Source organism: Austrofundulus limnaeus, unplaced genomic scaffold, assembly GCF_001266775.1.
Source record: "Austrofundulus limnaeus strain Quisiro unplaced genomic scaffold, Austrofundulus_limnaeus-1.0 Scaffold359, whole genome shotgun sequence".
NCBI classification, from domain to species: domain Eukaryota; kingdom Metazoa; phylum Chordata; class Actinopteri; order Cyprinodontiformes; family Rivulidae; genus Austrofundulus; species Austrofundulus limnaeus.
In genome coordinates, this window is record NW_013952761.1 from 2,737 (window position 1) to 16,421 (window position 13,685).

The window sequence follows — 13,685 nt, forward strand, 5'->3', positions numbered from 1 at the left end:
GGACACACCCACCTGCCTGACAATGGGTTTTACCTGCCCTGGGCAGTCGGGCAATAGGATTTGTCGAACCCTGCTTTGGACCACTGAGCAACAGTCCAGTGCTGCTTCTCTGTAGCCCAGGTCAGGCGGATCTGCTGCTGTTTCTGGTTCAAAAGTGGCTTGACCTGGGGAATGAGGCACCTGTAGCCCATTTCCTGCACACGCCTGTGCACGGTGGCTCTGGAAGTTTCTACTCCAGACTCAGTCCACTGCTTCTGCAGGTCCCCCAAGGTCTGGAATCAGTCCTTCTTCACAATCTTCCTCAGGGTCCGGTCACCTCTTCTCATTGTGCAGCGTTTTCTGCCACACTGTTTCCTTCCCACAGACTTGTGCCTTGAGGTGAGGTGCCTTGATACAGCACTCTGGGAACAGCCTATTGGTTCAGAAATGTCTTTCTGTGTCTTACCCTCTTGCTTGAGGGTGTCAATGATGGCCTTCTGGACAGCAGTCAGGTCAGCAGTCTGACCCATGATTGTGGTTTTGAGTAATGAAGCAGACTGGGAGTTTTTAAAAGCCTCAGAAATCTTTTGCAGGTGTTTAGAGTTAATTTGTTGATCCAGATGATTAGGTTAATAAGTCGTTTAGAGAACCTTTTCATGATATGCTAATTTTTTGAGATAGGGATTTTTGGTTTTTCTTTACCTTTTTGCCAAAATTGTCAATATTAAAACAATAAAAGGCTTGAACTACTTCAGTTGGTATGCAATGAATCTAAAATATATGAAAGTTTAATGTTTATCAGTACATTACAGAAAGTAATGAACTTTATCACAAAATGCTAATTTTTTGAGAAGGACCTGTGAATCATCAGAAAGTTTGTTTTAGATTTTTTTAGGAAACAATTTGACTTTTTATTCAATAATGTCTTACCTCTAGGAAAGTATCTTCTGTTGTTTTTCCATGGACGATTGGAAAAGGTTTCCGACCATCTAGGTATATTTATAAAAACAATAGTTTGTTAACGTTTAAAGGCTTGCTTTTGTCTTTCACAGCTAAATATGATATCCATAAACATGGTGAGAAATGGTAGCAAATATGTTCAGTCTAGTGTTAACTCACCCAGTTCATGCAACTGTCCTCCCACATTAACAAAAGCTATAAAATGAAGATTCACTTTTTCATCTAAACTTGGAGCCTGCATCAGAAAAGCAAACATACAGCAGCTCAGTTACTTTTAATTGATTCATGCTTATTACGTTTGCTACTAATTAATCAAATGTTACTGCAGAAATATAAAAAACACAAACCTCAGTTTGTCCTTCCTGCGCACTGGATTCATGTGTGACACGTATACTCTGAGGAGGAAGGTGGTTTTTAACACTTGTTACTACACATACTTTAGTTTAGTCAAGACAACCTATATATTATTATTAGTCATTTGATCACACTTTCATTGTGAAGTATCCATCATACAAATAAAACTCTGATTGTTGTTCATCACATGTATATTATTTAACCAGTTTGCCACTGCTGCATCGATTGTCTTACCTCATCGTTTTCCAGGTAGGCAGCTCTTTCATCTGGAGTCATTTTAGATGTTTGTTCAAGAAACTTCTTAAGAGGAGAATTAGGTTCTGGAGAGAAACAACAGAAACCGTAAAAACCCTCCAACCTACACACAACTGCCTCTGAGTTACAACTAAACTGTGTTTACAGCMTATGATCTTATACAGCTGTTCCACAATTAGAATAATTAGAATCATGACAAATCAAGTCTTTCACCTCACTGTGGAGCTGTTCTGACCCACTTTTTTGTTATTTCTAATGTTGCTCAAGTCTACTGAGGTTTGCAGGCAGCAAGGCAAGGCAAGGCAAAGCCATATTGTTRGGGGTAAATTTAGGTCAGCACATCAATGAAATTCTGATTATTATTGACAACCATTATTCTGATTTGATAGAAATTATTGTCAGTAAAAATGATCATATTATGCAAAAACATGTTGCCAAGGTATGAAGATACATGTCTGCAATGAATGATGTTTCTGACAGTCAGAAGCTAACCAATAAAAAACTAAGATTTCTATGATGTTCTACACAGAAATCCACCCATGATAAATTGTTTTCATTGACAGCCCACCCCTTCCAATCCATGTCGCACTCACACCACAGTGATCAATCTTCCGAAGCATCTGTGACGTCTCTATTCAATACACAACATTGTGTGCAGGGATTTGTATATGCACTGCTTATTTAAAATTTTGGCACAGCTGGGTAGATCTGGGCCCGTATTTATCAAACTTCTTAGACTGGAACTTTAGACGTAAGTGCTGAGAATTTCTTAAATTTATTCCAACTTTCAGACTGGGGGGCGGCTGTGTGTTTAAGTGGTTTGTTTCCCTGCTATTCAGTCAAATGTCAATGTGTCCCTGGGCAACACATTGAAACCCCACTGCCTCTGATGTGTCCCATCAGTGCATGAATGGYATTTAAAGCACTGATTAGTCTCCATAGGATGATTTGTATGCTAGCATTATAGAGATCTATTAGAGTACTAGATGAATGTGTGTGTGAATGGGTAAATGAGGGCACAGATTGTAATGTAAAGCGCTTTGAGTATCCTGGTTGGATAGAAAGGTGCTATTTAACTACAATCTACAGTATTTACCATTTACTTAAGCATTGATGCCAGTTATCAAAATTCTTAAGAATCACTTTTACATGTTAACTGTGTGACCTCATTAACTTCCACACTTCAATCAGAGCACTTCGGTCATCCAACCAGTTTCTCTTAGATGTTCCTTGATCTAGACTAAAGTTTAGAGGTGTTCAGATCTTTGCAGTTTCTGCCCCAAACCTTTGGAATGGCTTACCTCTTAGCATTTGGACTGCTGAGACTGTTGAGACTTTTAAATCTTTGCTTAAAACTCATTTTTACTCATTGGCATGTAACTCTGGTAGAGTTTGAGATTCTTTTTAAAGCCAATGTTTCCTATGTTCTATTTCTCTATTTTATATTTATCTTATTTTTATTATTTTTATATTTTTTGTGTTGCTTTGTTGTTTTATTAATTTTTGGCTGAATTGTGAAGCACTTTGGTCAACTCCTGCTGTTTTTATGTGCTATATAAATAAATAGACATGGACATAGACATTACTCTCCTGGATTTTTAAGACTGCTCCATAGGTCTATGAATTGGTTAAGAGTTACCACTAGGGGTCTGAGACGAACTGAGACAACAAAAGATGCCAGCTGTCCTCCTCGAGTGTATAATGACTAAGCAGTGTGTTTGTGTGTATAGCATCTGAGTGTGTATGAAGAAGGCGCTCTCTGCGGGCAGTTTAGTGGAGAGACGAGGAGGAGGAGGATGCAAACTCAACATTTTCTCAAGCTCTGAGACCTAAAAACAATTTGAAGTTGAGTTTTGAAAAAAAAAATTGAAAAGATTTTCTCTTGACGTTTGTATTCATACAGAATGAGGAAAACCTGTGTAATTTATGGACAATCCATTGAATAAGTCATGTATAACATTGTTGTGTTGAATGTAAATTTAGATTAGGACTTTCACAATTTTATCCTGACATTACCCACAGAGAATATTCTTGAACATGGAATCGATGCAGTGATTGGTTCTTACCTGGGGTTTTCTAAACGCACCATCCAGGATCAGCTTTGTGTTACAGCAACGTGTCGTAAATTAGCTCTAAGACTTACACCTAAGATTTAGTCCCACACTTTGCTTAATGTGAAATTGAAACGCTTGATGACTGACTTTTAAGCTCAGCTTACACTTATGTCCATTCTTAACAGCCAATCAACAATTTTGTCCACATGTGTACATCCATTTCAGATAATATTCAACTCTGGAAACATGAGTCATGTTTTCAGAGAGAAATCACTTCCTGCTGGTTATTCTTCCAAACCAACTATGCTTTTCACATTCATTTGAAATTTCTTGTCWAATCTAATTTATACCTCCTCTTATTTTCAGTTTTAAAAATACTCACCAAACTCCAAGTGTTTCTGGTTGTTTGCCACTGCATGAATCAATCCTATTGTTCCACAAGCATTTCCAATAGTTTGCTTGATGAAGTAGACATCAGGTGAGACTTGCTGTCCCTGGCCTTTGAGCGTCTCCTCCTCTTCTAGCTTGAATGCCTCATACTGAGCAGTACAAATAGCAATACGTTTGTTTAGCTATGCTACATGTGGCACGGGTGGTTCAATAGCATTTCTTCACTTAGCTTGTGATGAACATACCCTTTCTGTGACTGGGAAGAGGAGCAGAACTGCGCACACAGGTCTCGGTACCATGCTGAGAAGCTCTGGGTCCAGTCCATACACGTCTCCAAACTGCCAGGTTGGTCTCATACCCAAACAACTGACAAACTAGATACAAGCTGAGAGTGAAATACCATGTACAACAAGATGTCCTGACAAATATCTGCCTGCTGAGCTGAACTGAATGTTGCCTCCTGATGAATACAATCACAAAAAAAAAGTGGCCACCAAAAAAGAAGGTCACACATATTTCGTTGGACCAACTTTAGCTTTGATTACGGCTGTGGCATTGTTTCAATGAGCTTCTGCAATGTCACAAGATTTATTTCCATCCAGTGTTGTGAAGGAAACTTTGTTAATGATTAACTCAATGTTGGATCCAGTATTGTATTTTTAGACTTTCTGATCATAGCAGCCTTAAGTTTAAAACAGAGAATGAGAGTTGGTGATGTGTGTTATCATGTTAAACAAGTTAGTTACGTTCTACGTCTGACGTAAAAGGTAACACCTCCAGGGGTGTAGCCAGGAACAGACGTACATTATAAGGTCTGTTCATCATTATATGAGTGGAAGTTTGAAAAGTTTTCAGTTGTGCGGAGAGTCTCTGCTTAGATTCAGCCTGGAACAGACTGGGATGCTTTGTTTTGGTTTTCTTATACAAGCTCAAGGCTTTTAACTCTGAAGCCTGTGCTGTGTACTACTTTATGGAGAATAATGATTTATAGAAGGTTTTCTATTATTTAAACTTCTATTTTTGTACGACCCTGATCTCTACATTAATTTTTCACGAAGATCTTGCACTGATGATGGTAGAGTCTGACCGCTGCACAAAGCCTTCTCCAGCACATCTCAAAGATTCTCAATGGACTCTGTCGAGTCAGTCCATGTGTGAAAATGATGTCTCATGCTCCCTGAACCACTCTTTCACAATTCCAGRCATGAATCCTGGCATTGTCATCTTGGAATATGCCTGTGTCATCAGGAAAGAAACAATCCATTGATGGAATAATCTGGTCATTCAGAATATTCAGGTCAGCTGACCTCATTCTTTGAGCACAGACTGCTGCTGAACCTAGACCTGACCAACTGCAGCAACCCCACATCATAGACCTTAGTTACATCCAGGTGGTCACTTTTTTGGCAAGGCAGTGTATAACTGATATTGTTACATTGTACAATACAAACAGTAGCAATCTAGAGCATCTTAAATCGACATTTTTGCACATAACTTACAATATAATGAATGGTATTTGTTACAAATGTTTTCTTTTAATGAATAATAAATCCAACAAAAGCTAAAGAATTCCAGCTTTGTAAAAACTATAGTATAAAAAAGTAATATTGCTTTTATTAGTTTTTTTCAGATGGCTGTGCACTTTTTTTAAATTCCTGCCAGTAAGCTATACAAAAATTACTTTCTCTTTTCAACGACCTACTGAGTTTACAATCAATGCTGTGGGCCTTGCAATTAGTCTGACTTCTGTAAAATACAGTAAAAATAAAGAACTTACCTTAGTCATGACCTAGAACAGAAAGACAAAAATAAAACACTGATTAAAATAGTGAAAATAGTTATAATTTGCGCAGGAATAACCAGCTGCAGCTTTTGTTCTCCTGGATGATGCTAACTACAAATTAGCATGCCTTCACATGCTTCAAAATTAATCCCATTAATAAAAACTTATATACAATAAAAGTGATGGTACATACTTCTGGATTTGACTCCAAAGGCAACCAGCGTGGAGAGTCCATTGTAAAGTACAGTTATATGTTGTGTTTCTGTAAAACAAGCGCTTAATCTGATTTACAGAAATCTGTTCAACAGCTGGGAATCGCTTCCGTGCCTGAGAACGACGCGCTGACGTAAAAGCATCACGCAGAGGGGTGACTTCTTCTTCTTCTTTTCGTTTGTTGGCGGACTACAAACAACTTTCAGGTGCGTACCGCCACCTACTGTACAAGAGTATGCAAGTCCGTAGCCTCCACAGTCTAAATTCTATTTTTTAATTTTGTACTATGTAAAAATTTAAATAACGCTTTCCTAATATCTCTTATTTCTTCTTCATTCCCTRCTGTTRCCAAAATTCCTACCAAACTCCATTGTCGCTCTGCCTCTCTTACTGTTTTCTTTAGCTTCTCTCTTTRAACTGTATATATTACACATTTCTTAAGAATATGTTCTACATTTTCTTTTTCTCCACAACCCTCACAGTTTTCGTTTGCCCTTTTTCCTAGTAAATATAAAAAGTCATTCAGCAGTGTATGACCTACTCTTAATCTTAACATACTCACTTCTTCTCTTCTGTTTCTTTCTCTAAGATTCTTCGTTACCACTGATTTTTGTATTTTGAATAGATTTCTTCCTTTCCTGTCTTCATTCCATCTATTTTGCCATATTTCTATTTCTTTCCTTTTGATTAATGATTTAGCCTCTCCTTTCCCAAAAGGGACCRGAACTGTTATTTCACTGRTTAAGGCTTTTTTAGCCAGTTTATCAGCAGCTTCATTTCCCTTTACCCCCTCATGTGCTGGCACCCAACAAAACTGTACATCTATACCACCTCTGTGCAACCTGAACAAACTGTGCTGAATTTCTAATAAGACCCTTTCTGTTGTTCCTTTATGCTGAATACTGTCTGTTACTGCCTTTGAGTCTGTGCACACCACTTCCTCAACCCATTGCAAACTGATGATTACTGCTGTCATTTCAGCTGTAAATACTGAAAGGTGATCTGAAAGTCATTTTGAAATGCATATTTGAAATTCTGGAATATACACCCCTATTCCCACACTCCAAGGGGGGCGGGGGTGACTTGATTGAACTATATATAGAGGAAGAACACTGATATATAGAGATTTACACAAAAGGTACAAAATAAATAACAAAATAGCATTTTTTTTAAAAAAAAATAGTATTAATACAATTACTGRCTTAAAAATTACAGATTTATTTTCATTTACCGAATTCCTCAACACTTGTTAGTGGACCAGTCCAGTGTTGTGGGCGTGGTTTAAATGTGTGCTAATCTTTTTCTACCGCTTGGTGTCGCTGTATATTTAGTTTGTTTCGCAAAAATCTCCCAAAACATATCTGACGTTGTCATAAGCCTTCCACGACGATAGGAGGCGGTATAAATCTGTCATTTAGGAAAATGCAAACATTTATTTTGCCCGGAAGTAAGTGGTRTGAGTCGCCGTTTTCTCTTCATAATAACACATTATTTTGACCAAGGTAAAAGGGACATAAAAAGATAAGGCTAAATTAAAACTGGCTACCTGACTGAAGATGCCAGCAGCAGAAGTCAGTTCAATCGGTGGGTTTATCTGCTTGATTCTTGTTGTAGTTTTGAACTCCTGCAAGTTGCCTGTTTACTTTTATATAATTGTGTTTATTTGTTGCATTTCCTGGTATTTTTTAATGTTGTTTAACGTTTTTGTCCAATTCCCAACATTTTAATACCTTACATTGCATCTGTGTCTTCTTGATGTAAGAACATAAAAACATAAAGTCTGTGCAAAGAAGTGTTTTTATTAATATGACTCCACTCGTTAGAGGTTGTTTTTTTTTTTTACACTGGCTGTAAATTCGTGTTGAATTMGACTGCTTCATTATTTCTGTGATTTAGGCGTCCGCAGTGTCGTGGAGAACATCTGCAGGCTTCCTCCAGATGTGTTCAGTAAAGCAGTGAGTATATTCAGCCTTCTCGGTTGCTTTAAAAGCAAGTTGGAGAAGAAATCAGCACCTAACTGTTAAGTTTAATATCAACAGAGTAATGTTTAATAAAGTGGATGTGCTACATGAGTTCTTTTTTTCTGCTTTTTAAACTTTCTTAAGTTTTATATAAGGGGGAAACATGCTGCCTGATATGTCACTTTTTAGGATTTCTGGTTTGATGAAGATAAAAAGAGCTAAGAGCTCATTAGCAGCCACCATTTGCACAATTCACACAGGATGTGGTGTTGCCGCTAATGCAGTTCTAACTCCTAATCTTGTTATCTTCAGTGTCAGCATGTTCTGACTTATCTTCAAGGGCAAACCAGTGGAGTGGATTCAGCTGAAATTTCTCATGTGAGTCAGGATTTCTTGTTTTTGTACTTCTTTGAACCACATCTTCCTACATCCTCCTMTTGCTGACCTCCTGCTTATCATCTGGGCAGAGATTTCAGGCAGCTGGAGTGGCACTTGATCATGAAGCGCTGCAGAACATTATCAGATTTCTTCTCCTTACATTCAGGCACGTGTTTGTTTATGTACACATGTTCATTCTTTTTATTAAGGCAGTTAAACAATCATATGATTTGATTTATGTTTCTAGGTCAGCTGGGAAGAACAATCTCTCCGCAGARGGACTTTTGTTGAAGCTGGAAGAAGGCAGTAACAAGTGGTCCAAAGCTTCTCTTCAGGTGCTGCACGGGTTGTGGAGCGAACACGGCACGCTCGTCCACGCTCAGCAGGAGGCTCAGTCCGCGCTCAGCATCGGTCAGGTACGTCTTTGTAAAATTTGCATGTATTTTTGGGATAAACCGAACTCCTGTCTTGTTTTTGCTGCAGGTTGTGGATGTGCAGTGGAAGCTGGGGATGGCAGTGAGCTCAGACACATGTCGGTCCCTGAACTCACCGTACGTAACCCTGCTGCTGAAGACCACCGACCCCTCTGGACAGATTAGCCGCAGATCGTTCGAGATGACCATTCCACAGTTCCAGGTCCAATTGTTGACACGAGCTTTGGTGTAAATTTAATTCTGGCTCAGTTTTTAATGTTTGSTTTTGTCTCTGTCCCTGCAGAATTTTCACAAGCAGTTCAAGGACATGGCAGCGATTATGGAGACTGTATGATTGTTACGGTTTAGGACGGTTTATGAGTTTAATGGAAGGGACAGCTTGGCGTGTGCGTTTGTTTGCAGCGGCAGTCTCAAAATATCTAAATATCACTCTCAGCTTGTAGTTTTCCACAGATTACTTAAACATTTTTACATGAAAAACAGTAAAAACAGGAACACAAATTTTTGCCTCTCTTAACCAGTCCAGGTCTTTAATTTCAGGGTTATGTATTATTCTKATCAGGCAGCAAAAGCCACATTTATTGCCTTAATTTAGCTAGTTGTTCTAAAAAGTTAGATTTATTAGAACAACTTGTATTAAATTCTATTTTACAGATTAAAAAATATGTACACTGAATACTTACTGTTTTTATTTACACAAAAAATGTTACAAACCCCATAGTACAACATGTAGTTTTTCAATACATAATTTTTTGGCAAAGTTAAAATGATTTATGGGCCTTTTTAGCCGAGCGTAACAGTTTGATCACATAATCAGTTTTTTTTCTTTCAGTTCATTTCATTCATAAAACTAGTCTATGTTTAGAATAAAATAATAAAAATCCATTTTTTTGCACTTTAATGATAATAATGATTTCCACCATTAAAATCGTCAGAATATATTGTTGCTACAATCAGACTTCACAATAAAATAACAGCTGTTTGCATTATTTTTTGGCTTTTAAATGTAATAAAATCACTTTTTAATCGTGACCTATTGCTCGTGTTTAGCCCTCGTATGTTCCTGATTAAAACTATTGCACGATAGATGGGAGTGTGGCTAATTATTGTGGGTGAGTCACCTCTTAATTTCTGCACAGCATAGCTAAACACGGTTCAGGTTTTCCCAGTCAAGTTTAATAGAATGCATGTAATTAAATGTAGCCGTTTTCTTTATTGCTTTATTTGATTAATGARGCAAATGTCGGCATGGAGGATAAAGGTGTGTTGCATTTAATTTTGCCAAGATGTTTTGCTTAATAAAATGAAACATTTGATCAGTTTTTAGACTGGAATAGAGGATGTTTCTGTCTTTTTCTTTTTTTTTTAGCTCGTTCGGGCAATCTCACCTCTTTAAGAAAGCCTATTGCTGCCACAATTAAACCACTCATTTCATCCATATCCATGTTTGCTAGTTGGCCCCAAGCCACCGCCTGTTCTGATGTTATGCAATCCCTGGTCAAACTGGATTTGATTCTCCAACCAGGCTAGGAGTCGTCCCTGCTTTTGTATTTTACCACCAGGACAGTGACAGTCTTGAATTTTTCTTGTTTAAACATGTTTTTTGTCTTCATTTTGCAACAAAAGAGTGTTTGTTCTACGTGTCAGTTTGTAGTTTGGTGTATGTAGTTGCCATTCACACAGTAAGCTGGTGGTAAAAACGTAGTTTCAAGTCTATAATGCAGCTCAAGAAGAAGAACTCAGTGGTTCTCTATATGCAGTTGCTGCATCTTTGTCTGCCCTCTAAGTGGAGCCAAGATGCAACTCATGCACATGTAATGCTGACACATTTATGCTTAAAAGGCACGTGGAAAATTACAAATAAGTGAGCCATCACATTCAAATGAAGATGAAATCAAATTTGGTCAAAATGACCTGAGCACATTTTTTTAGATTCCTGCTTTTTAAACTACATTTTGACACCTGGTTCATCCTGAGCGGTTTCCAGTTTTCTAATCAGGAGATCTCATTGATGTTTTTTAGGTCATTCTAATGAGGAACTTTTGATCTCACTCAATATTTGGATGTTAAGGTTTACTAGTTGGAAAGAAAAAAAGTTGTGCTAGCTCGCAGAGAAAATGACCAAAAWGTTGTGCTTTTCTGCTCAAAGCATGTTTTTAGTAGCTATMCTTAAAAAAGTGCTTCAAAAAATCTTTAAGAATATATTTTASAAATTGTATRTAAACCTGTAGATAAGGCAATTATAATATTTTGAGAAAATGCATACATTTTATTRAATGCACTGCCTATTTTACCTTAAGAATATATTTGTGACCATCACATCAAACGTTTTGACTTATTGCCAAGGTCATATCTGCCGACTAAAGACACTGAAAAAGTGATCCATGCTTGCATTACCTCTTYGCTGGATTATTGTGATGCTTTATAAATTGAAATCAAGATTTAAAAAATCCAATCAAACCAACACAAGTATCCTCACAGGTTTAACAGGAGGTGTTGTTTCTACTCAGAGCAGCGAGGTTTTCAAACCGCAGGTTTTAAATCAGACGTGACGGCCCCATAATCTGTGAAACGTTTCCCATAATAAGAGCTATCTAAATGCTTGATCATTTTAAATCAAAGCTGACACCCAGRATCCCCGCCCCCTCCTTAATTGGCTTTTTTAGTTCTTCATTTTTTTGGTTGAACTAAGAGCAGTAAATCCTGACTCTAGCAGAACCACAGCTTTATTATCAGCCATCAATAGCATTTAATGAAACTCATGAAATGTAATCATTGCGTGCATCTGCAACTAGTTAACTTTTGGAGTCAGCACAATTTAAGATTTCTGCTTCAACCAATTGACTTTAGAAAACAATACTGGTTAGCACTTAGTAAATCTGAAATATACTGAGTTAAAATGTGTTGTAGTAGCTGAGAGGCTTTCCAATTACAACTTTAGAGCATTATGCATTATGTAAAATCACTTTAAAACAGGCCTTAACTGTTGGAGTCGACTTTTTTTTTGTTTCAGCAGATGAACCACTGGATTTGTTTGCTTATCTGAGTGGGAAAATACAGTTATAAGCACATTTCAAAACTCAGATCTTCAAGTAAAATCCCAAACCATCGTATAAAACGGAGGCCTGGAACCTGTCTGTTATTCGTGTTGTTTACAGTAAATAAACAGCAGCTCTGTGAGAGTTTGTAGCCTGCAGAGCTCTGATATCTGCTGCCTCAGTCATGGAGTTAAATATGGCAAAATGTTTCTATTTCTGGACAGGAGGTGTTCTAGGAATCACAGCAGATGGGAAGTTCCCTGGAGCACAAAGCTGCTGTGCAACTCTGTGAARCAGCACGAGCTGCTTGTAAACACCGAGCTACCTTCACGAGCCTTTTTTGACACAGCTGCAGCAGCTGGATCACCACCAGAAAAAAAGGCACGAGAAGCTGCAGCCTGGGACCACTTCTGTTTACCAGCTTCTCGGTGGAGGAGGGCGGAGCTTGTCGTTAACCCCGCCCGACCGCCTCGTCCTCCTGCAGCACATGGGATGGGACAGCCGCTCCGCCTCCAAGCCTTTTTTTTTTTTTTTTTTTTGAAGAAAGGATCAGAGAAACGACTCCTGGAAGTCGTGCACCAGCGCATGGGTTTTATTGGAGCTAAAACGAACCAGGCTGCTTTCAGCATCATCTGCTGGCTTCGGGAGCTGGACGGGGTCGCTGCTGCGCCGCGGAGCGACGTGCAGCGCGTCAGGAAAATCAGGTTTCCTCTCAGCGACTTGTGTTTACACAGGAACCATCCGAAGCCACGTTTCAGCAGGCAGGTCGGGACTGGAGTCCTTCTGTGCGGGCTTTGAATACCTGCCTGTGCACGCTGGAAATCAGGGAGTCCACCCGCTGCAGGGTGAACACGTGGAGCTTTAAAGTTCTGGATGTGGGCATGGAGGGCACGGGCAAGTGTTGGAAACTCATCTGAAGTGGGCCTGAAAAGTAGTGTTTCGTCCCCCTCCTCTGCTCTGGTGTTGAGTTTTGAAACCAGACAATAATAAAAGTCTGCTGGGTGAACATGCAGAGCCAGGAGCGCACAGACCGGAGCTTCCCCCTGACTTACATCGGTTGGTGCTCGCTCGACAGGCGGACCACTCTGCCCATGCTGCCGTGGCTGGTGGCCGAGATCCGCCGGAGGGGCGAGAGGGGCGACTGCGGCCCCGTCCTGCAGCCCAGAGGAGTCCAGCTGCTGCTCAGCGCCCCCTTCCTCCGCTGCGTGCCCGCCGGCTGCAGCAACGCGTCGGTGTTCATCTTCGAGCACAAGGCGCAGCTCGTCTCGCGCTTCATCCACAACAGCAACGACCCGAGCTACTTCGCCTACCTGCTGAGGGGTCAGCCGGATAACCCGGAGTCAGAGATGTCCTGTCACGTGTTCAGGGCRGGAGACCCCAACCAGGTATGGAGCCGAGCTGTCACCACAAGCACTAACGCGAAAAACAGAGGCGCATCTAAAAACATTTAAGTGAGGGGGTCATGGGGGGGCTACTAAAAATCCTGGGGTGGCACACCAAAAACCAGAACTGAATTTCAGTTTTATTTTGTTGATATTTATAGGTTATTTGAGAAATACATGAGTACAGGAGTTAACAGTGTACTACAATAAACAATATATCCAGGTCAACTTTAGATTTTCTTAGTTGTATTATCCATTATTTTATGGATAAATGCTTTGAAGTCAGCATTTTGCAATGAACTGTGGTCTAGATCAGGGTTTTTAACCTTTTCGACCTTGGGGCCCAACTTGWTGAATCTAAAGTYGTACCAGGCCCATTCAGATAATAATGCACTGATCAAAGTGATAATTTATCTAAATCTTGGTTTAATTTGTATTGTATTTGCATTATAACTAAATGAAACACACTTACAGTTTAACAAGCAAATACCTTGCCAGATAAAT

General features: G+C 39.3%; 3 protein-coding genes across 4 annotated transcripts in view; 2 read left to right on the forward strand and 1 right to left on the reverse strand.

Moving 5' to 3' along the window:
* Positions 1 to 909: 909 nt before the first annotated feature.
* On the reverse strand, positions 910 to 6,121 carry uchl3 (ubiquitin carboxyl-terminal esterase L3 (ubiquitin thiolesterase); the record flags this gene model as incomplete). Its single annotated transcript, XM_014023213.1, is given in 8 exon segments — positions 910 to 968; positions 1,099 to 1,174; positions 1,287 to 1,334; positions 1,528 to 1,613; positions 3,985 to 4,141; positions 4,238 to 4,366; positions 5,770 to 5,781; positions 5,969 to 6,121. Coding segments are annotated over 8 exon segments (609 nt in total), but the record flags the coding sequence as incomplete, so codon positions are not given.
* Positions 6,122 to 7,410: 1,289 nt separating this feature from the next.
* Positions 7,411 to 10,099, forward strand: commd6 (COMM domain containing 6). Its single transcript, XM_014023204.1, has 7 exons — positions 7,411 to 7,572; positions 7,885 to 7,943; positions 8,262 to 8,327; positions 8,417 to 8,493; positions 8,575 to 8,743; positions 8,811 to 8,963; positions 9,045 to 10,099. Exons 1-7 carry the CDS (start codon positions 7,545 to 7,547, stop codon positions 9,093 to 9,095), a joined length of 603 nt encoding a protein of 200 aa, XP_013878658.1. The 5' UTR covers positions 7,411 to 7,544; the 3' UTR covers positions 9,096 to 10,099.
* Positions 10,100 to 11,917: 1,818 nt separating this feature from the next.
* The window catches only part of tbc1d4 (TBC1 domain family, member 4), a gene marked incomplete in the record, with an annotated part of 47,007 nt that continues 45,239 nt past the window's right edge, over positions 11,918 to 13,685 (forward strand). The window contains 1 exon segment of one of the 2 annotated variants that reach the window (XM_014023202.1): positions 11,918 to 13,184. In XM_014023202.1, the coding sequence (XP_013878656.1) occupies positions 12,807 to 13,184 (378 nt within the window). 2 annotated transcript variants of the gene reach the window in all.